We start from the raw sequence: 21,902 nt of genomic DNA on the forward strand, positions 1-21,902 counted from the left end.
TTCTCCACTATGGATTCCCCCAGATCCTTCTCCACTATGGATTCCCCCAGATCCTTCTCCACTATGGATTCCCCCAGATCCTTCTCCACTATGGATCCCCCCAGATCCTTCTCCACCATGGAGTCCCCCAGATCCTTCTCCAGTATGGATCCCCCCCAGATCCTTCTCCACCATGGAGTCCCCCAGATCCTTCTCCACCATGGATTCCCCCAGATCGTCCTCCACTATGGATCCCCCAGATCCTTCTCCACTATGGATCCCCTCAGATCCTTCTCCACTATGGATCCCCCCAGATCCTTCTCCACTATGGATCCCCCGAGATCCTTCTCCACTATGGATTCCCCCAGATCCTTCTCCACCATTGATCCCCCCAGATCCTTCTCCACTATGGATTCTCCCAGTTGTACTCCCCCTAGTATGTGTGATGCATATTCTTAGCCCCCAAGTGCATAACTTTACATTTCTCAACATTAAACCTCATCTGCCACATAGTCGTCCAATTAGACAGTGTATTGAGGTCGGCTTGTATATTGGAGACATCCTGTAAGGACGTTATTCCACTGCATAGCTCGGTGTCATCTGCAAAGACGGAAATGCTACTTTTGATCCCAGACCCAATATCATTTATAAAGGTATTAAAAAGTAAGGGTCCCAGCACTGAGCCTTGGGGTACACCACTGATAACCTTAGACCATTCAGAGTAAGCCCTTGTACACACGGTCGGATAATCTGTCGGATTGCGTTTTATCGGACCGTGTCGTCGGATAATCCGACTGTGTGTGGTATGCATCAGACTGATTCTATCCGAATCTCCGTCCGACCCAATTTTCCAACATGTTGGAAATATTTCCCAACCAACTGGGCCGGACGGATCTAATCCGATTATGTGTAGAGCATTTTGATCGGACCAAGTGCCACGCATGCTCAGATCAAATTCCTACATCAAAGCTATTGGCTACTAGCCTGAACGTAGTCCCATCGTAACGAAATTATGTCATCACATTCTGAAAGATCGGATTTTTCGACAACTTGGCCCGACCGTGTGTATGCAACAGTTTCGGACAAGATCCAACGGACAAAATCCGACAGGCAAAATCCGACAGATTTGGTTGTGGAAATCTCTGACCGTGTGTACAGGGGCTAAGAATCATTAACCACGACTCTCATAATTCTGTCTTTTAGCCAGTTTTCTATCCATTTACAAACGGATATTTCCAAACCTGTAGACTTTACCTTACACATGAGCCCTGTATGCAGGACTGTATAGAACACTTTTGCAAAATCCAAGTATACCACGTCCACCGCCACCCCTCTGTCCAAGTATACCACGTCCACCGCCACCCCTCTGTCCAAGTATACCACGTCCACAGGCGCCCATCTGTCCAAGTATACCACGTCCACCGGCACCCCTCTGTCCAAGTATACCACGTCCACCGCCACCCCCTCTGTCCAAGGTTTTACTTACCTCCTCATAAAAAAAAATCAGGTTTGTCTGACAACTTCTGTCTTTCATGAATCCATGCTGTCTGTTGCTTAAAATATTTTTTTTTCTGCAAGAACTCGTCTATGTGGTCTTTTATTAATCCCTCCAGTATCTTCCCGACTATAGAAGTTAAACTAACGTGTCTATAGTTACTCAGTAAAGACTTTGTTCCCTTTTTAAATATAGGCACCACATTGGCCCTGTGCCAATCCAGCGGTACCATTCCTGTCATTAATGACTCCCTAAAATTGAGATACAATGGCTTTTGAAATTACAGAGCTCAATTCTTTTAGGGTCCGTGGTTGGATGCCATCAGGTCCAGGTGCTTTATCCACATTTATTCTGTCCAAATATTTCTGGACCATATCGCTTTTGAGCCATTGTGGATTTGGGGCTGCGTCACTACCACCCCCATTATGGACATGAGCTCCCCCATGCTCCTTTGTATACACAGAGCTGAAGAAAGAATTTAATAAGTTAGCCTTCTCTTTGTCCCCAGTCACCCACTCCAGATTATTGTGTAAAGGGCCTACATGCTCAGACTTGACTTTTTTACTATTAATATATTTGAAGAATTTTTTGGGGTTTGTCTTGCTATCTTTTGTAATCTGTCTTTCATTTTGAATTTTTGCATCCTTGATTTCCCTTTTACATATTCTGTTATATTCCTTGTAACATTTAAATGACACTAGCGTTCCTTCATTTTTATATTTTTTAAAGGCTCTTTTATTATAGTTTATAGCTTTTTTAACTTGGGCCACATCGGTTTTATTTTTAGCCTTTTAAACGTATTTCCCATGGGAATATACTTTGCCGTGAGATCACAAACAGTCTTTTTGAAGAATTCCCATTTCTGTTCTGTGCCCATTGGTGCCAATATTCTCTCCCAGTCTAGGTCCTGGAAAGCAGCCCTCATCCTTGGAAAATTTGCTCTCTTGAAATTAAGTGTTTTTATCTCTCCCGTATGTGATTTTTGCTTACAGCTAACATCAAATGAAATCATGTTATGGTCACTGCAACCCAGGTGTTCCTTTATCTGAACATTAGTAATACGTTCTGCATGGTTTGAGATTACCAGGTCCAACAGAGCTTCATTCCTAGTTGGGGCCTCAATAAACTGGACCATAAAATTGTCCTGTAATAGGCTTATAAATTGTTGCCCTTTAACTGTCCCAGCAGTGCCATTACCCCAGTCAATTTCTGGGTAGTTAAAATCCCCCATTATTATCACTGTCCTAGCCCTTGCAGCCCTTTCTATCTGTGCAAGGAGCGGAGTCTCCACCTCCTCATTAACATTGGGTGGTCTATAACAAACTCCAATGATTAACTTTGAATTACGCACATCTGTATGCAGTTCCACCCATAATGCTTCAGACTCATCACACTCTCCATCCACCAGGTCCTCTTTCTCACTCTCTTTGAGATCACTTCTCACATACAGACAGTCCCCTCCACCTTTCCTTTTTACTCGGTCTTTCCGAAAGAGTGCATAGCCAGGAATATTAATAGCCCAGTCATGTGAGGAATGAAGCCAAGTTTCAGCAATACCGATTACATCATAGCTCTCCTGATGCACCAGAGCTTCCAACTCACCTATTTTGCTTGGCAGACTTCTGGCATTGGTGAACAAACATTTTAATGCATTAATATATTTTGACCAGTCACATACTATCCTCTTGGGTGTTCCAAGATTACAACTAGGACTTGCTACTATATTTACCTTGGGTTAATGTGCTTTGGTTACCCTACCACTAATGCCCCTAATATTACCCTCTGGAATATGCTCCACGCTATCTCTATCTCTGGTCCCTCCCCCCTCATCGCCTAGTTTAAAAACCCCTCTAACTTTTTGGCCATCCTTAATCCCAGCTGATCTGCACCCTCCTCATTTAGGTGCAGTCCGTCCCTTCTATAGTAGCGGTTATCGACCGAGAAGTCTTCCCAGTCTTCCAGGAACCCAAACCCCTCCTTACTACACCAGCTCTTGAGCCACTTGTTTACTTCCCTAATCTCCCTCTTCCTTTCTGGTGTGGCTTGATGTACCGGTAGTATTCCTGAGAATACTATCTTGGAGGTCCTTTTCCTCAATTTAGCTCCCAAGTCCCTAAAATCATTCTTTAGGAAACTCCATCTGCCTCTGACTTTGTCACTGGTGCGAACGTGCACCATGACAGGTGGGTCTTCCCCAGCCCCTCCCAGTAATCTGTCCACCAGATCCGTGATGTGCCGAACCCGAGCGCCCGGCAGACAACATACAGTTCGGCACTTCAGGTTGTTGTTACAGATTAGCCTCTCTGTCCTCCTAAGAATTGAGTCCCCTACCACCAGAATCTGTCTTTCCTTCCCCTTCGCTCCCCGCCTCCCCCCCCCCCCCACTCTCACTGGAGGAGTTCTTCCTCTGGCAGCTTGGAGAATCCCTCAGCTCCAGCAGTGCTGGTCCCTGACTGGGATCACCAATGTCACTCAATGGAGAGTACTTATTGGGATGCTCCAGCCCTGGATCGGCCTCCCTGGCACTTGCCCCTCTACCCTTCCTGACTGTTACCCAAGTGAAACGTGCAAAAATGGTGACAATCCAAAACCAAAATAAAGTGGCATTCAAACGAAATCAATATTAACATATAAATGTGCAATAAAAAAATGAATAACTATTAATTCATATGTGAGTCCATAAATCATAAATAAATGTCCATAGAAATATCAAAAAAATCCAACAGATAGTGTGACTTGATTGAATAAAAATAATAATAATATATGTGACCACGTGGGACCTGTCACCTTTAAAGAGGAAGTAAACCCTGATTTGCATTACCTGCAAAGGCAAAGCATAATGGACTACTATGCATCGCATAGTAGTCCATTATGTGTCACTTACCTGACACAGGAGCCAGCGAAGTCACTGCTGTCCCCTGTAGTCCGGCGCATCCATCTTCTCGTGGGTCTCGCAGCTCCGCCACTGTTATTCGGCAAAGCCGCGATGACGTCACTCCCGTGCATGCGCACGGGAGCCGAGACGCGCGGCATTGCACGGCATCTTCGTTATCGAGGATGCCACGCTCAGTGCGCCTGCGCGCCGCCGTCTACGTCGCATGTGCCCATCTTCGGGCAAATATCTCCTAAACCGTGTAGGTTTGGGAGATATTTCTTGGACCTACAGGTAAGCCTTAATCTAGGCTTACCTGTAGGTCAAAGTGGTTTGTAAGGGTTTACAACCACTAATAAGATGGGGGCTTACCAGATCATCAGCGACCCCCTGTTTGAGGGAGGTCAGTCAGCGCGTATAATGTCACAAATTCCGGCTCCAGACGACCAGATGCGAAAAAACGGGCGTCTCCTATCTGCAGACTCCGCAGCTTAGGTGATCAGTCACCGCAAACTTCCCAAACATTTGCCAGCCTGAAGGCTCATGCAAAATAAAAAGTGCTCAGAATCGCGTGATATGTAGTCACCCCAACGATCGTTTCGTCACAGGTCTGACGTCATCAGGTGTACGCACGTCCTGCGCATGTTAGATCGCAATTTAAAACCACACACAGGTTTTTTTTTTAATCTACTAGTATTTTTTTTTTTTTCGTTTTCAATGCTGTTTGTATTTTAAACGCTATCTGTACATTGGAGACTCGGTGGAGTCCTTTTTACAGCATCTGACTTTATGCAATAAAGAAAAAATTTTTGGTGTTACAACATATCACACGATTCGGAGCACTTTTTATTTTGCATGAACCTTCACGCTGGAAAATGTTTGGGAAGTTTGCGGCGACTGATCACCTGAGCTGCGGAGTCTGCAGATAGGAGACACCCGTTTTTTCACGTCTGGTCGCCTGGAGCCGGAATTTGTGACATTATACGCGCTGACTGACCTCCCTTAAACAGGGGGGTCGCTGATGATCTGGTAAGACCTCATCTTATTAGTGGTGATTAAAGGTGACGGGTCCCATGTGGTCAAGTATATTATTATTTTTATTCAATCGAGTCACACTATCTGTTGAATTTTTTTGATATTTCTATGGACATTTATTTATGATTTATGAACTCGCATATGAATTAATTTTCATTCATTTTTTATTGCACATTTATATGTTAATATTGATTTCGTTTGAATGCCACTTTATTTTGGTTTTGGATTGTCACCATTTTTGCACGTATTTATTGAACAAGCGCTGCACTTTATTTTATTTTTTACATTTCTGTGCCCAGTATCTGGGTTATGGTGTTCAGCTGCTGTTAGTTGTTTAAGTTTAACTGACCCCGGATATTTACCTACTTACATAATCTGCAATATATTATAAAACATTTATTGTAACACACATGCTTGTGCATAATGTATAACTACCAGTGATTGTTCCTCATCTACCCGATGATGGTGGGGGATGGTGTGATCTTCCTGTGTGGAATCCCGGGAATACAGAGGACGGGGACATCTCTCTGGTGGGTTTCTGTAGCTGGATGACTCCACCATGGTGTCCTGGTACAGATCTTTGTCTTCTTTTAGAGACTCCTCCATCACCCCATCCTCATCATCCTCCTCTTTTATCTCTTCATTAACCTGAACTTTAGGATCTCTCAGGTTTCCACTCTGAATATATAATAAAAATGACATCAACGGTAACAATGCAGATAATGTACAGATCCTAATGATACTATCAGTGATTGTTCCTCACCTACCTGAAGATGGTGGGGGACGGTGTGATCTTCCTGTGTGGAATCCCAGGAATACAGAGGAGGACTGGAGCATCTCTCTGGTGGGTTTCTGGTATTATGTGGTCCCATCATGAAATCCTTATACAGATCCACGTTTCCTTCAAAAAACTCCTTCATCGCTCTATACTGCTCATCCGCCATTTTAAACTCTTCTTGAGCATCAACTTTAGGATCTCTCAGGTTTCCACACTGAATATATAATAAAAATGACATCAATGGTAACAATGCAGATAATGTACAGATCCTAATGATACTATCAGTGATTGTTCCTCATCTACCTGATGATGGTGGGGGATGGTGTGATTTTCCTTTGAGGAAACCTGGGAATACAGAGGACGGGGACATCTCTCTGGTGGGTTTCTGTTACTTGATTGCTCCATCATGATGTCCTTCAGAAAGCTGCTTCATCACACCATACTCCTCATCCTCCTCTTTTTACTCTTATTTAACAACAATATTATCACCCCCGAGGTTTCCACTCTGAATATATAATAAAACATTTGTTCTAACAAACATGTTTGTGTATAAATCCTCTCGGTGATTGTTACCCATCTACCTGATCATGGTGGGGGATGGTGTGAATGAATATCTGAGACTTGGATCAATATGGAAAAATTTGTTTTCAGGACATTCTTTCTACAAATGACATTTTCCCTCTTTCTTCCTATTTGACTCTTCTAAAATAAAGACATACATATTCCAATCCTCCCCCATCCCCCACTACTAATAAAAGTCATATGGTCCGTTAGTATAGACCAGTGATCACCAAACTACGGCCCTCCAGCTGTTGCGGAAATCCACATCCCACGAGACATTGTAAAACTCTGACATTCACAGACATGACAAGGCATGGTGGGACTTGTAGTTCCTGAACAACTGGAGGGCCGCAGTTTGGAGACCCCTGGTATAGACTGATGAGGTGAGAAGGCGATTGATAGGAAAGGTGACACGCCAACAAAATGAAGACAATATTCCGGCCCCGTAACTGGGGGAACGTTCTGATCCTGAAGGGGTAAATCTGGCTGTGTGGTGTAATAATTGCCCGTTGTAGGTCATGTATGGTCAGGATGGTCATTGTCTTGTCTATTTATTGTCAGTGCTGTTTGTTTAGAGGAACAAATACTGTAATTTATCTCCAAAATGAAGGAAATGCCCATAGGTAAGGAAATGTTCTGATACTGAAAGGGTTAATCTAGGTTTCCACACTATATATGTGTGCATCATCATCTGCTGGAAATAAAAGACGTCACAGTGACTATGGAGGAAGAGGACGGAACATGACGGGGTGGGGGGGGGGTTCTGGGTGTGAATAGAAAATAAAATCTTATTACCGCCTTTTCTGCCATTTCCAGCAATGCCTCCTCTTTACTGCCTCTGGACTGACCTCTCACCCGGAACTTCCTGTCTGTACCTGACATCACTTCCTGTCTAGGTAGAAGTGCGATCACCACCTTGTGGAGCTCAGAGGAAATGCAGTGAATCAAAGTACGAACACGACCTTGTGATCTGTGTGTGTACTGTATATCCTTATAGATGGGGTCACCTCCACTCCCAACAAGGTGGAGAGAAATATATATATATAATAAACTTAGATTGTAAGCTCTAATGAGCCGAGCCCTTGTTTGCCCCCTTTTCAATATGGCCGCTATGCTCTCTCTCTCACCAAGGATGAGGTAAGTGGGAGGAAAGAGACATGTGGCAGAAAGAGAACAGTGGATTCTTGCTTAGAGAGAACACGGAGTGTGTAAGTGCTGCAGTTCCTCCTCACTGGGACATACATACAGACTGTTAATGATTTCACGTTCCTGTCCGGAAAATACCTTATGTTGGACGGTTCACTGAATGTTATTTCTTCAATACATGGACTTTCAAATACAAAGCTGTGTGGATTACCGTCTATGTGGAGATACATTTCTCAGTTGGGATTTCACTTGCTATTCACAAGCCCCAATTGAGTGGAGGCACTGCGCATGTTAGAGATCCTGTCCTGATCACACAGATTATGGAGACTCTGCTCCTAAATACTCTTCAGGAGGCGCGACCATATCTCAGGAGCCGCAGAGTGTGAAAAGAATAGCGCTACATCTGGAGGCACCGCTGAGATCAATATCTTGGATCAGAATGTAATGGAAATTTGTAGGTTCTACATATAATTGTATTCTATTTGATATGTTTTGCACAATTTCCCCACTGTGCACACGGCCCTAATAATGTTTTCAGTACATGTTTTGCATTCTTTCAAGTCCTGATTAGAATTAGCCTACCTATGCTACGCCCATTGCTACCATAAACATACAATTGTAATATTAATGTGATGCCTACGTAATCATGAGTATAAAAACCTTCACATGCGTCATAATAAAGGAGAACGGTTTTTTGGAAAGATGCTGAGCGTATCTTTTGTGTCTGTTCCCTACTGCAGTAGTTATTATTAATTTTGAACCACTAATCAATATGAGTTGCCTATCTACAAAATATCGAACCTAACCTATCTAATATATAACCCCCTGATGAATTTCCGGTAAAAGTTGGCGAAGCCCACGAAACGATGAACGCCCTTCTTATCGGAGGGAGCAGGCCAGTCCAGAATGGCGGAAACTTTCTGTGAGTCCATTTGAATGCCTTCCACAGAGATGATCAAGCCCAGAAACTGAATACTCTGCTGCTCAGACACGCATTTCTCTAGTTTTGCATACAGGCCATGACAACATAGTCTGGTTAACACCTTTTTGACGTGCTCACAGTGCTCGGACAGAGAAGGGGAAAAGATCAAGATGCCATCAAGATAAATTATAACAAACAAGTCAAGATAGTCCCTGAAGATGTCATTCACGAAGTGCTGGAATGTAGCAGGTGCGTTGCATAGTCCAAAGGGCATGACCAGGTACTCGAAATGCCCGAACCGGGTGCGAAAGGCAGTCTTTCACTCGTCGCCACTTCGGATGCGGACCAAGTTATAGGCCCCGCGAAGATCCAGCTTAGTAAATACCGCCACCGTCCCTAGTCTCTGGAACAGTTCGGGTACAAGAGGTAGAGGGTACCGGTTCTTGATAGTTATTTTATTCAGTTCCCGATAATCAACACAGGGGCGCAGCGAGTGGTCTTTCTTCTCCACAAAAAAGATTCCGGCTCCCGCAGGGGAGGTAGAGGGTCGGATGAATCCCCTTTCCAAGTTCTCATCAATATACGTCTTCAAGGTGCCCAACTCCAGCTCAGTTAGAGGAAAGATCCTTCCGAAGGGAATTTCGGCTCCAGGAAGGAGCTCGATCGGACAATCGTAAGGCCTATGTGGCGGGAGAGTTTCGGCACCTTTCTTGTTAAAAACGTCCAAGAACTCGTGATAGGCCTCAGGGACAGATTGGTGAATCTCCTTGTCAGCTTCCAGGCACAACAAAGAAGGGGAAAAATGTCGGTAGACTTAATTAAGCAATGCTGGTTACAATATGAAGAGGAGAAGTTAATCTTCCCGGTGCGCCAGTCAACCTGAGGATTATGGGCCTTCAGCCAGGGCATGCCAAGGATGATTGGGAATAAGGGAGAATCAATAATGTCCAGGCATAAAAGTTCTTGATGATTCTCAGAGATGGTGGTCAACAGGGGTCTTGTTTCCTGTGTAACTGGCCCGGACTTAAGAACAGATCCGTCGGCCAAGTGTACTGAGAGTCCCTTCGCCCGGGGTCGCAGGGGAACGTGATTTTTGATGGCAAAGGTCAAGTCCATGAAGCCACTGCAAGCTCCAGAATCAATAATTGCGGTGGCCCGGATACTCCTTCCTGGAAGCTGTAAGAGAGCGGAAACAGCCAGATGAGAAGCGTAATCAGGTAAGGTGGATACAGGAACAGTAGTAGCGGCTTGGCACTTACGGAGCTTAGCTGGGCAGGTCCTTACATAATGTCTGGGTTCCCCGCAGTACAGGCACAGATTATTAGTCCTCCTACGCAGACGTTCTTGTGATGTGAGAGAGGGCCGCAGGAGACCAAGTTGCATGGGTTCGGAAGAATCGGAGGAAGAAGACACCGGAGCAGAAGAAGCTGGCTGAGGGTAGCTGGTGACTCGTGGAAGCATCAAAACTGGACGGGAAGGACCGGCAGAGCGTTCTGATCTCCGTTCCCTTAACTTCCTGTCGATCTGTATGGAGAGGTTAATGAGAGCTTCTAAAGTCTCTGGGATACCCACTCGGGCCAGCTCGTCCTTCAAGTTTTCAGAGAAACCTGCACAAAATTGGTAGCGCAGGGCGGCGGCGTTCCAGTTGGTATCGGAACTCCACCGCCTGAACTCAGTTACATAGTCCTCTACAGGTCTGCGGCCCTGCTGTAAGGACAGACAAGACGGGGTCGTGGACAGGCAGCAAACAAGTGGTCGTCAGGGTAAGCCGGGCCACAGGAGTTGCAAGTATCAAGCGGGTGCAAAGGGATCACGACAGGAACGCTGTAGACCGGACAGCAAGGAGGCAAGGCAACAGGTCCCTTTAAGTAACCCCTTTGGTGCCAAGAGCCATTACGGCGCGCACCCGCGTGCGCTCAACACCAGCGCGCACCCGCGTGCGCCCATCTGCGTTAACACGCACCCGCGTGCACCCATCAGGACATCCGCGCCCCCGCCTACGTTAGCGCGCACCCGCGTGCGTCCACCTGCGTGCGCCGACAGACACTCTCAACAGGGGCTTTGTGGTCCGAACCTTCAGGAGCAGTCGGATGACTGGGCTGACCTTCTTGTCACCCTCATAATATGCAAAGCAGAGGTACAGCCCCAGGAGGAAGTCAGCACAGCACAGGGATGGTAAGAGCCCCTCATAATAAGCAGCCCCAGTAGAAATATGACACTGCTCAACCTCTCCAAAGAGGAGGGTACGGCCATATAGTACGGTGTGCTTTTTTTGGACAAGGAAGTAAGCCAAATGAAGAAAGAAGGTCTGTGTGCTCGATTAAAAAAATTGTTTATAGACATATACATGGTCTACTGGTCACATGTGTTGAATTCCTCCGAGATCCATGCCTCATTCATTTTTAGAAATGTGAGGTAGTTAACACTGTCGTGAGCTAGGCGAGTACGCTTATCGGTCACGATCCCCCCTGCTGCGCTGAACGTCCTTTCGGACAGGACACTGGACGAGGGGCAAGCCAACAGTTCGATTGCAAATTGGGCAAGCTTTGGCCAGAGGTCAAGCCTGCCCACCCAGTAGTCCAGGGATTCATCACTCCTCAGAGCGTCCACATCGGCCGTTAACCCGATGTAGTCGGACACCTGACGGTCTAGGCGTTCCCTGATGCTGGATCCGGATGACACCTGTCGATGGGTCGGCAGAAAGAATGACCTCATATCCGAAGTCACAAACACATCTTCAAACCGGCCTCTTCTTGCAGGCGCTGTTGGATTGGTACCCGCAACTCCTTCTCTGGGAGTGGGAATTGCTCCTCTGCCAGCGCACGCAAAAGCAGAATGCAGCATTTCTCGAAGCAAGGCCTGGAAGTGCTCCATTCTGCCAGCCCTCTGTGACGGCGGTAACATTTCCGCCACGTTGCCACCCAGTACTGGTCCTTGACCCTTATGCTTTTTATACGGGGGTCCCTATTAAAAAACTGGAGCATGAAGGCCCCCATTTGCACTAAACTGGAAGCGGTGTGGTGGCCTGGCTCCTGCTCATCATCCAGGATAATGTCGTCCTCTTCATTCTCCTCTCCCCATCCACGCACAACAGGGATCCCACAAAGGTTTAAAGCATGCTCTTCTTGCTCCTCCTCACCCGTCCCGGCACCATCCTCCTCTGACTCCTCTTCAGACTCCTGTTGTTCACTTGTCTCAGATAGAGTAGCCCCCCCTGGGAATTCATCCAGCATTGCGACTTCCTCATCTTCCCGCTCCTGCTCCTCCACAGCTTGATCAATGACACGACGCAATGCACGCTCCATAAAGAAGGCATAAGGTACCATGTCACTGATGGTGCCATGGCTGCGACTCACCAGTTTGGTGATCTCCTCAAATGGGCGCAGAAGTCTGCATGCGTCGTGCATGAGCAGCCACTGGCGGTGAAAAAAAAAACAGCTCCCCAGAACCTAGTTCATACAGGTAGACATTAACTGCACGTTTCTGCTGGAGCAACCTATCAAGCATATAGAAGGTTGAGTTCCATCGCGTCGGGCAATCGCAAATAAGACGTCTGACCGGCAGATTGTGTCGCGGCTGAATGTCAGCAAGGCGAGCCATGGCCGTGTAAGATCTTCTGAAATGGGCCGAGATTTTCCTTGCCTGCCGCAAGATGTCCTGGACCCCAGGGTATTTGACAACGAATCGCTGCACGACCAAGTTTAAGACGTGTCCCATGCATGGCACGTGCGTAATTTTGCCCTGTTTCAATGCGCTAAGCAGATTGGCACCGTTGTCACACACCACTTTACCAACTGTGAAATTGAGCGGTGTTAGCCACTGATCTGCCTGTGAACGCAAAGCTGAAAGGAGTGCCGGGCCAGTGTGGCTCTTGGATGGAGTAGGAGGAGGAGGAGAAGAAGGGCCAGGCCTGCATGAAATCTGTGGCGGTAAAACAAAATCTACACGGATGCCACGGGTTACATGCTTGACGGCCGTCAGAAGGTTCACCCAGTGGGCAGTAAAAGTGATATACCTTCACTGCCCGTGTTTGCTGGACCACGTGTCTGTGGTCAGATGTATCTTGGCACCAACACTTTGTGCCAGAGATACATTCACTTGCCGCTGAACATGGCCATATAGCTCTGGGATGCCCTTCTGTGAGAAATACTTCCTTCCTGGGACCTTCCATTGTGGTGTTCCAATGGCCACAAATTAGTGAAAGGCCCCCGAGTCCACCAGTTTATATGGCAGTAGTTGGCGGGCTATGAGTTCTGACAAGCCAGCCGTCAACCGTTGGGCAAGAGGGTTATCCGGCGTCATAATTTTTTTACGCTCGAACATTAGGCCCACGGAAGCCTGCCTTTTTGCAGAAAAACATGAGCTTGGCGTGATGGAAGGTGGAGTGGAGGACAATTGTGAGGAGAGAGAAGGAGAAGTAGAAGACGAGGCTGGACGGTGAGAGCCTGGAGTGTGGCTTTGTGTGTTCCGTTGCTCCCACTGGGCTCGGTGATGGCTGCTCATGTGCCTTCTTAAGGCGGTCGTCCCTAGGTGAGTGTTGGGCTTACCGCGACTAATGCGTTGACTGCAAAGATTGCAGATGGCAACGCTATTTTCAGCAGCGGACACGTTAAAAAAACCCACACTGCAGAGCCATGTGCCGGTGTCCTGGGAGCGCCAGATGTGACCGTACATGGTCGATGACTCGCTCCTGATACATTTGCAGTCTGCTTTGTCCCTCCTGTGCAATGTAAGTTATTCCTGCTTCTCCTCCCTATCTGCTGGTCCATATCTCCCTCTGAACTCCCCTCCTCTTCCTCTCTTGTGGGCACCCACGTGACATCACTAGACACGTCATCATCGACGTCACCTTCCCCACCGCTATAAGTAGAGATCTCGGAGTAGGCAGCAACACCGGGGGACCAACCTCCTCCTTGGGCTGATCTGGGTACTGTCGTCAGAGTGCTGAGTAGCAGTTGTTGCTACCTCCTCTTCCTGATCCAATACCAAGAGTGGCTGCGCATCAGAAATGTCTTGATATGGATCGGAAAATAATTCCTATGACTCAAGCGGAAGGTATATGGTGGTGGTGGTGTTGTTGGTGGTAGTGTCTTTGGGGGTGCACATAGCAGAGAGTGAAGAAGAGGCTGCAGATCGAGAGGATGAGGAGGGTGCAGAAGAGTAAGGCTGAGTGAGCCACTCAACCAAGTCTGGTGCGTCCTTTAAATGAATTGAACGCACCTTCTGCAACTTCCCACTTTGGCTCAAGTCTGTTGCTCCTGCCCTACCCCTACCACCCCCGCGGAAGGGCCTGCCTCTTCCTCTGCCTGTCATTTTTTAAATGACCCTGTGACAAAACTCTCAGTCCTTATACTGATAAAGGACTGCTGCAGTATAGGGCAGTGGTCAGCAGTAGTGCACCTCAAACCTATGTATTGTGGACCTATACCAGTCCTTATGGAATAGCAGACTGTACCTCACTCAACCCTATGTACTGTAGCACCCTAGACCAAGTTACCAGTCCTTATAAGGACCCTTGTGGAACAAGTAGGTTGTGACTGATTAGCAGACTGTACGTCAGTCCCTATACTGATGAAGGACTGCTGCAGTATAGGGCAGCAGTCAGCAGTAGTGCACCTCAACCCTATATATTGTGGACATATACCAGTCCTTATGGAATAGCATACTGTACCTCACTCAACCCTATGTACTGTAGCACCATAGACCAAGTTACCAGTCCTTATAAGAACCTTTGTGGAACAAGTAGGTTGTGACTGATTAGCAGACTGTACATCAGTCCCTTATACTGATGAAGGACTGCTTAAGTATAGGGCAGCAGTCAGCAGTAGTGCACCTCAACCCTATGTATTGTGGACCTATACCAGTCCTTATGGAATAGCAGACTGTACCTCACTCAACCCTATGTACTGTAGCACCCTAGACCAAGTTACCAGTCCTTATAAGGACCTTTGTGGAACAAGTAGGTTGTGAATGATTAGCAGACTGCAGCAGAAGGGCAGCAGTCAAGTATAATATTCTTTCTATATTTGGAAGAAAGAATATTATACGTGTACAAGCCTATTACCATACCAATCCTGAAAAGAACCTTTGTGGACCTAATAGTAACAGCTACTGATTAAACTGACCCTCACTGCCTCACACACAGCTTCCTGCCTGTCCCTATATAAACTGACAAAACAGAGGCTACTGGAACAATAATTGAAATAGCACTTTTGTGGACCTGATAGTAACAGCTAATGACTAAACTGACTGTCCCTGCAGCACACAGCATCCTGTCCCTTTCTCTAAGCTGACAAAAGACACTCAGGCTGCTGCAACAATCACTAGCACAGTTCTGCCTCAAACCTATATCCTGAACTACACCTAACACCTATACCAGTCCTGAAAAGAACTTTTGTGTACCAAATAGCTAGCGATTTGGGTCACTGCAATCTCTCCCTGCTCCACACAGCAACCTCTCCCTATAGTGACAGAAGAAAGAATGTAAAATGGCCGCCGGATCGGGTCTATTTATAAGTTAGGGGGAATGTCCAAGTGTCCATGTGCTGTAATGTCTCAATTGGCTGTCCTGTACCCCATGATGGATGTGTCATCATAGGTCAAAGTTCTTTTTCCCAGTAAACATGGAAGTCCGCCGGGTGAACGGCGGCAATAGTCCGCCGACCGGGCGGACGGCGAACGGCCGAAATTCGCCGCAAAACGACCGCCGGGCGAACCGTTTGGCCATCACTACTGTATACCCATTATCTCTGCCTCAGCGTCCACCAGCGGAGCGCTCCCGGCTCCGTCCCGCCCTCTCCCCTGGCCACAGACAGAGGACAGAGCAACCCGAGCGGCCGTACTCCATTCGGCTGCTCTGTCTTCTGGTCCAGCCGGGAGATCGCCCAGCGCTCGTGGGTGTCCGGGGAGCCCGCAGCCAAATACAGGAGACTTGGGCTGTCTGCAGTCATGTGACGTGCGTACCCCGCCTCTGAAGAGTCAGTCTTGGGGTGTTGTAGCTTCTGACTGCTGCATGTTGCTGCTCATTTCTCTCCACCCACCCAGGAACTCGAGCGCGGTCCGGACTACAACTCCCGGGAATGCAGCACGGGAGCAACACAGCCAATCGGTCAAATTCCTGCACAAAAAAAAAATGTCAGCAGACAGCAGCCATTTTGAATATAAGTTAGGCAACCTGGTGGGAATTTTCCACCCTGTCCCACGGCCCAGCCTACCCCAGGCCCACCATTTGTAGCTATAAAAGCTTCAACTCTTCTGGGAAGGCCGTCCACAAGGTTTAGGAGTGTGTCTATGGGAGTGTTTGACCATTCTTCCAGAAGCACATTTGTGAGGTCTGGCACGCAATCTCTGCTCCAACTCATTCCAAAGGGTGGGCTAACTCAATATTGAACTCTACGGACTAAGACTGGGATGCCATTAAAGTTCATGTGCGTGTAAAGGCAGTCATCCCAATACTTTTGGTAATATAGTGTATGTGGTATCGCTGCAATCGTCAGGAGCAGGAGAATTTATTTGGGGTAGTTCTTTGGTGGAAGGTTATGGTTGTAACGAGAAATATACAGCTACATTTCCCCAAAAAAGTGTTTTTTTTTTTTTTTTTTTTTTACTATTTTGGGCCAGTTCTCCTTTGATAATAAAAATAAATAAATAAATCAGGAGACATCAATCACCATTTACCACCAAATGAAAGCCCAATTTGACCTGAAACAAATGCGGTATAATCCACCTGGAGGCACAAAGTAGTTGTGATGATATGTACAGATTTACTAACACATGTCAAAGTTGCAAAATTGTGCTTAGGCATGAACATTTGTTTTACCCTTAGGTGTGAAGGAGATAACAAAGTGATTTCCTATGACTGTCAGCCCCATCTAGTGGCCATAATGAGGTATCTCTCCTGAACTACCTAAAATTCCACATTATGGCCACTAGATGGAGCCAATGTTCATAGGAAATCACTTTATGAAATAAATCACGACCAGAATTTGTCATAGTATGGCGAATGCTTGTCATACTTGGTCAACAATTTTTTAAAAAATAGACCTGTAAATGTTTATTACATATAGATAGTCTGGTAGAAAAAAAGACACAAGTCCATCTAGTTCAGGGGTGGGGAACCTATGGCTCGTGATGGCTACATCTGGCTCTCGCCTCTCAATCCGCGGATCGCATGGTTTGCCGATCCGCAGATTGAGCCCATAGGAAAGGCCGCGGGGCTTCAGCCTAGCTCCGGAGCCGCGGCCATTTTGGTACACCCGGCGGCGGCCTAGGTGAGCGACGTGCTGACGACATCATCCCCGCCCACCTCATCTGCTCCCTGGATCTGCCTGCTAGTGCTAGAGGTGACGTGGATGTTACAATGGGGGGGGGGCGTGGATATTATAGTGGGAGGAGATGACGTGGATGTTACTATGGGGGGGGACGTGGATATTACAGTGGGGGGAGATGACGACATGGATATTACAGTGGGGGGAGATGACATGGATATTACAGTGGGGGGAGATGACATAGATATTACAGTGGGGGGAGATGACATGGATATTACAGTGGGGGGAGATGACATAGATATTACAGTGGGGGGAGATGACATAGATATTACAGTGGGGGGAGAGGACGTGGATATTACAGTTGGGTGAGATGTGGATATTACAGTGGAGGGAGATGACGTGGATATTACAGTGGAGGAGATGAAGTGGATATTACAGTGGGGGAGATGATGTGGATATTACAGTGGGGGGAGATGACGTGGATATTACAGTGGGGGGAGATGATGTGGATATTACAGTGGGGGGGAGATGTGGATATTACAGTGGGGGAGATGAAGTGGATATTACAGTGGGGGAAGATGTGGATATTACAGTGAGGGAGATGTGGATATTACAGTGGGAGGAGATGATGTGGATATTACAGTGGGGGGAGATGTGGATATTACAGTGGGGGAGATGTGGATATTACAGTGGGGGAGATGTGGATATTACAGTGGGGGAGATGAAGTGGATATTACAGTGGGGGGAGATGACGTGGATATTACCGTGGGGGGAGATGACGTGGATATTACCGTGAGGGAGATCACGTGGATATTGCAGTGGAGGAAATGATGTGGATATTACAGTGGGAGGAGATGACGTGGATATTACAGTGGGGGGGAGATGACGTGGATATTACCGTGGGGGGAGATGACGTGGATATTACAGTGGGGGGAGATCACGTGGATATTACAGTGGGGGGAGATCATGTGGATATTGCAGTGGAGGAAATGACGTGGATATTACAGTGGGGGAAGATGACGTGGATATTACAGTGGGGGGGAGATGACGTGGATATTACCGTGGGGGGAGATGACGTAGATATTAGAGTGGGGGGAGATGACATGGATATTACAGTGGGGGGAGATCACGTGGATATTGCAGTGGAGGAAATGACGTGGATATAACAGTGGGAGGAGATGACGTGGATATTACAGTGGGGGGGGATGACGTGGATATTACAGTGGGGGGAGATGACGACATGGATATTACAGTGGGGGGAGATGACGTGGATATTACAGTGGGGGGAGATGACGTAGATATTACAGTTGGGGGAGATGTGGATATTACAGTGGGGGAGATGAAGTGGATATTACAGTGGGGGAGATGATGTGGATATTACAGTGGGGGGAGATGACGTGGATATTACAGTGGGGGGAGATGTGGATATTACAGTGGGGGGGAGATGATGTGGATATTACAGTGGGGGAGAGGACGTGGATATTACAGTGGGGGAGATGACGTGGATATTACAGTGGGGGGAGATGACGTGGATATTACAGTGGGGGGAGATGACGTGGATATTACAGTGGGAGGAGATGACGTGGATCTTACAATGGGGGGGGGGCGTGGATATTACAGTGGGGGGAGATGACGACATGGATATTACAGTGGGGGAGATGACATGGATATTACAGTGGGGGGAGACGACATAGATATTACAGTGGGGGGAGAGGACGTGGATATTACAGTTGGGTGAGATGTGGATATTACAGTGGAGGGAGATGACGTGGATATTACAGTGGGGGAGATGAAGTGGATATTACAGTGGGGGAGATGTGGATATTATAGTGGGGGGAGATGACGCGGATATTACAGTGGGGGGAGGTGTGGATATTACAGTGGGGGGAGATGACATAGATATTAGAGTGGGAGGAGATGATGTGGATATTACAGTGGGGGGAGATGACGTGGATATTACAGTGGGGGGAGATGTGGATATTACAGTGGGGGGAGATGATGTGGATATTACAGTGGGGGGAGATGACGTGGATATTACAGTGGGGGGAGATGTGGATATTACAGTGGGGGGAGATGTCGTGGATATTTCAGTGGGGGGAGATGTGGATATTACAGTGGGGGGAGATGTGGATATTACAGTGGGGGAAGATGACGTGGATATTACAGTGGGGGGGGAGATGACGTGGATATTACAGTGGGGGAGATGTGGATATTACCGTAGGGGGAGATGACGTTGATATTACAGTGGGGGAGATGACGTGGATATTACAGTGGGGGGAGATGACATGGATATTAGAGTGGGGGGAGATGACGTGGATATTACAGTGGGGGGAGATCACGTGGATATTGCAGTGGAGGAAATGACGTGGATATTACAGTGGGAGGAGATGACGTGGATATTACAGTGGGAGGAGATGACATGGATATTACAGTGGGGGGGGGAGATGATGTGGATATTACAGTGGGGGGAGATGACGTGGATATTACAGTGGGGGGAGATGACGTGGATATTACAGTTGGGTGAGATGTGGATATTACAGTGGGGGGAGATGACGTAATGACGTAGATATTACAGTTGGGGGAGATGTGGATATTACAGTGGGGGAGATGATGTGGATATTACAGTGGGGGAGATGACGTGGATATTACAGTGGGGGGAGATGACGTGGATATTACAGTGGGGGGAGATGACGTGGATATTACAGTGGGGGGAGATGACGTGGATATTACAGTTGGGTGAGATGTGGATATTACAGTGGGGGGAGATGACGTAGATATTACAGTTGGGGGAGATGAAGTGGATATTACAGTGGGGGGGAGATGACGTGGATATTACAGTGGGGGGGGGAGATGACGTGGATATTACAGTGGGGGAGAGATGACGTGGATATTACAGTGGGGGGGAGATGACGTGGATATTACAGTGGGGGAGATGACGTGGATATTACAGTGGGGGGGAGATGACGTGGATATTACAGTGGGGGAGATGACGTGGATATTACAGTGGGGGGGATGACGTGGATATTACAGTGGGGGGAGATGACGTAGTTATTAGAGTGGGAGGAGATAATATGGATATTACAGTGGGGGGAGATGACGTGGATATTACAGTGGGGGAGATGACGTGAATATTACAGTGGGGGAGATGACGTGAATATTACAGTGGAGGAGATGAAGTGGATATTACAGTGGGGGGAGATGACGTGGATATTGCAGTGGAGGAAATTACATGGATATTAAATTGGGGGGATGACGTGGATATTACAGTGGGGGGAGATGACGTGGATATTACAGTGGGGGGAGATGACGTGGATATTACAGTTGGGTGAGATGTGGATATTACAGTGGGGGGAGATGACATAGATATTACAGTTGGGGGAGATGACGTGGATATTACAGTGGAGGAGATGAAGTGGATATTACAGTGGGGGGAGATGATGTGGATATTACAGTGGGGGGAGATGATGTGGATATTACAGTGGGGGGAGATGACGTGGATATTACAGTGGGGGAGATGACGTGGATATTACAGTGGGGGGAGATGACGTGGATATTACAGTGGGGGGAGATGACGTGGATATTACAGTGGGGGGAGATGACGTGGATATTACAGTGGGGGAGATGACGTGGATATTACAGTGGGGGGAAACGACGTGGATATTACAGTGGGGGGGAGATGATGTGGATATTACAGTGGGGGGAGATGATGTGGATATTACAGTGGGGGGAGATGATGTGGATATTACAGTGGAGGAGATGACGTGGATATTACAGTGGGGGGAGATGACGTGGATATTACAGTGGGGGGAGATGACGTGGATATTACAGTTGGGTGAGATGTGGATATTACAGTGGGGGGAGATGACGTAGATATTACAGTTGGGGGAGATGAAGTGGATATTACAGTGGGGGGGAGATGACGTGGATATTACAGTGGGGGGGGAGATGACGTGGATATTACAGTGGGGGAGAGATGACGTGGATATTACAGTGGGGGGGAGATGACGTGGATATTACAGTGGGGGGGAGATGACGTGGATATTACAGTGGGGGAGAGATGACGTGGATATTACAGTGGGGGGGAGATGACGTGGATATTACAGTGGGGGAGATGACGTGGATATTACAGTGGGGGGGAGATGACGTGGATATTACAGTGGGGGAGATGACGTGGATATTACAGTGGGGGGGATGACGTGGATATTACAGTGGGGGGGATGACGTGGATATTACAGTGGGGGGAGATGACGTAGTTATTAGAGTGGGAGGAGATAATATGGATATTACAGTGGGGGGAGATGACGTGGATATTACAGTGGGGGAGATGACGTGAATATTACAGTGGGGGAGATGACGTGAATATTACAGTGGAGGAGATGAAGTGGATATTACAGTGGGGGGAGATGACGTGGATATTGCAGTGGAGGAAATTACATGGATATTAAATTGGGGGGTTGACGTGGATATTACAGTGGGGGGAGATGACGTGGATATTACAGTGGGGGGAGATGACGTGGATATTACAGTTGGGTGAGATGTGGATATTACAGTGGGGGGAGATGACATAGATATTACAGTTGGGGGAGATGACGTGGATATTACAGTGGAGGAGATGAAGTGGATATTACAGTGGGGGGAGATGATGTGGATATTACAGTGGGGGGAGATGATGTGGATATTACAGTGGGGGGAGATGATGTGGATATTACAGTGGGGGGAGATGACGTGGATATTACAGTGGGAGGAGATGACGTGGATCTTACAATGGGGGGGGGCGTGGATATTACAGTGGGGGGAGATGACGACATGGATATTACAGTGGGGGAGATGACATGGATATTACAGTG

The 21,902-nt window shown here is 47.4% G+C and overlaps 1 protein-coding gene across 1 annotated transcript in view; it reads right to left on the bottom strand.

Annotated features, from left to right (window-relative positions):
• Positions 1-6,969, bottom strand: part of LOC143956085 (uncharacterized) — a 211,311-nt gene extending 204,342 nt beyond the window's left edge. The window contains exons 1-3 of the mRNA XM_077466215.1: positions 6,463-6,969; positions 6,149-6,373; positions 5,838-6,059 (exon numbers count right to left, since the gene is read on the bottom strand). Coding sequence (XP_077322341.1) covers positions 5,838-6,059; positions 6,149-6,373; positions 6,463-6,567 — 552 coding nt within the window. The 5' untranslated portion in view covers positions 6,568-6,969. The remainder of the gene's footprint in view (positions 1-5,837; positions 6,060-6,148; positions 6,374-6,462) is intronic.
• Positions 6,970-21,902: the final 14,933 nt, after the last annotated feature.

Source organism: Lithobates pipiens, unplaced genomic scaffold (genome assembly GCF_037356315.1).
Source record: "Lithobates pipiens isolate NorthernLeopardFrog02 unplaced genomic scaffold, aLitPip1_a1.2 Scaffold_35, whole genome shotgun sequence".
Classification (NCBI taxonomy): domain Eukaryota; kingdom Metazoa; phylum Chordata; class Amphibia; order Anura; family Ranidae; genus Lithobates; species Lithobates pipiens.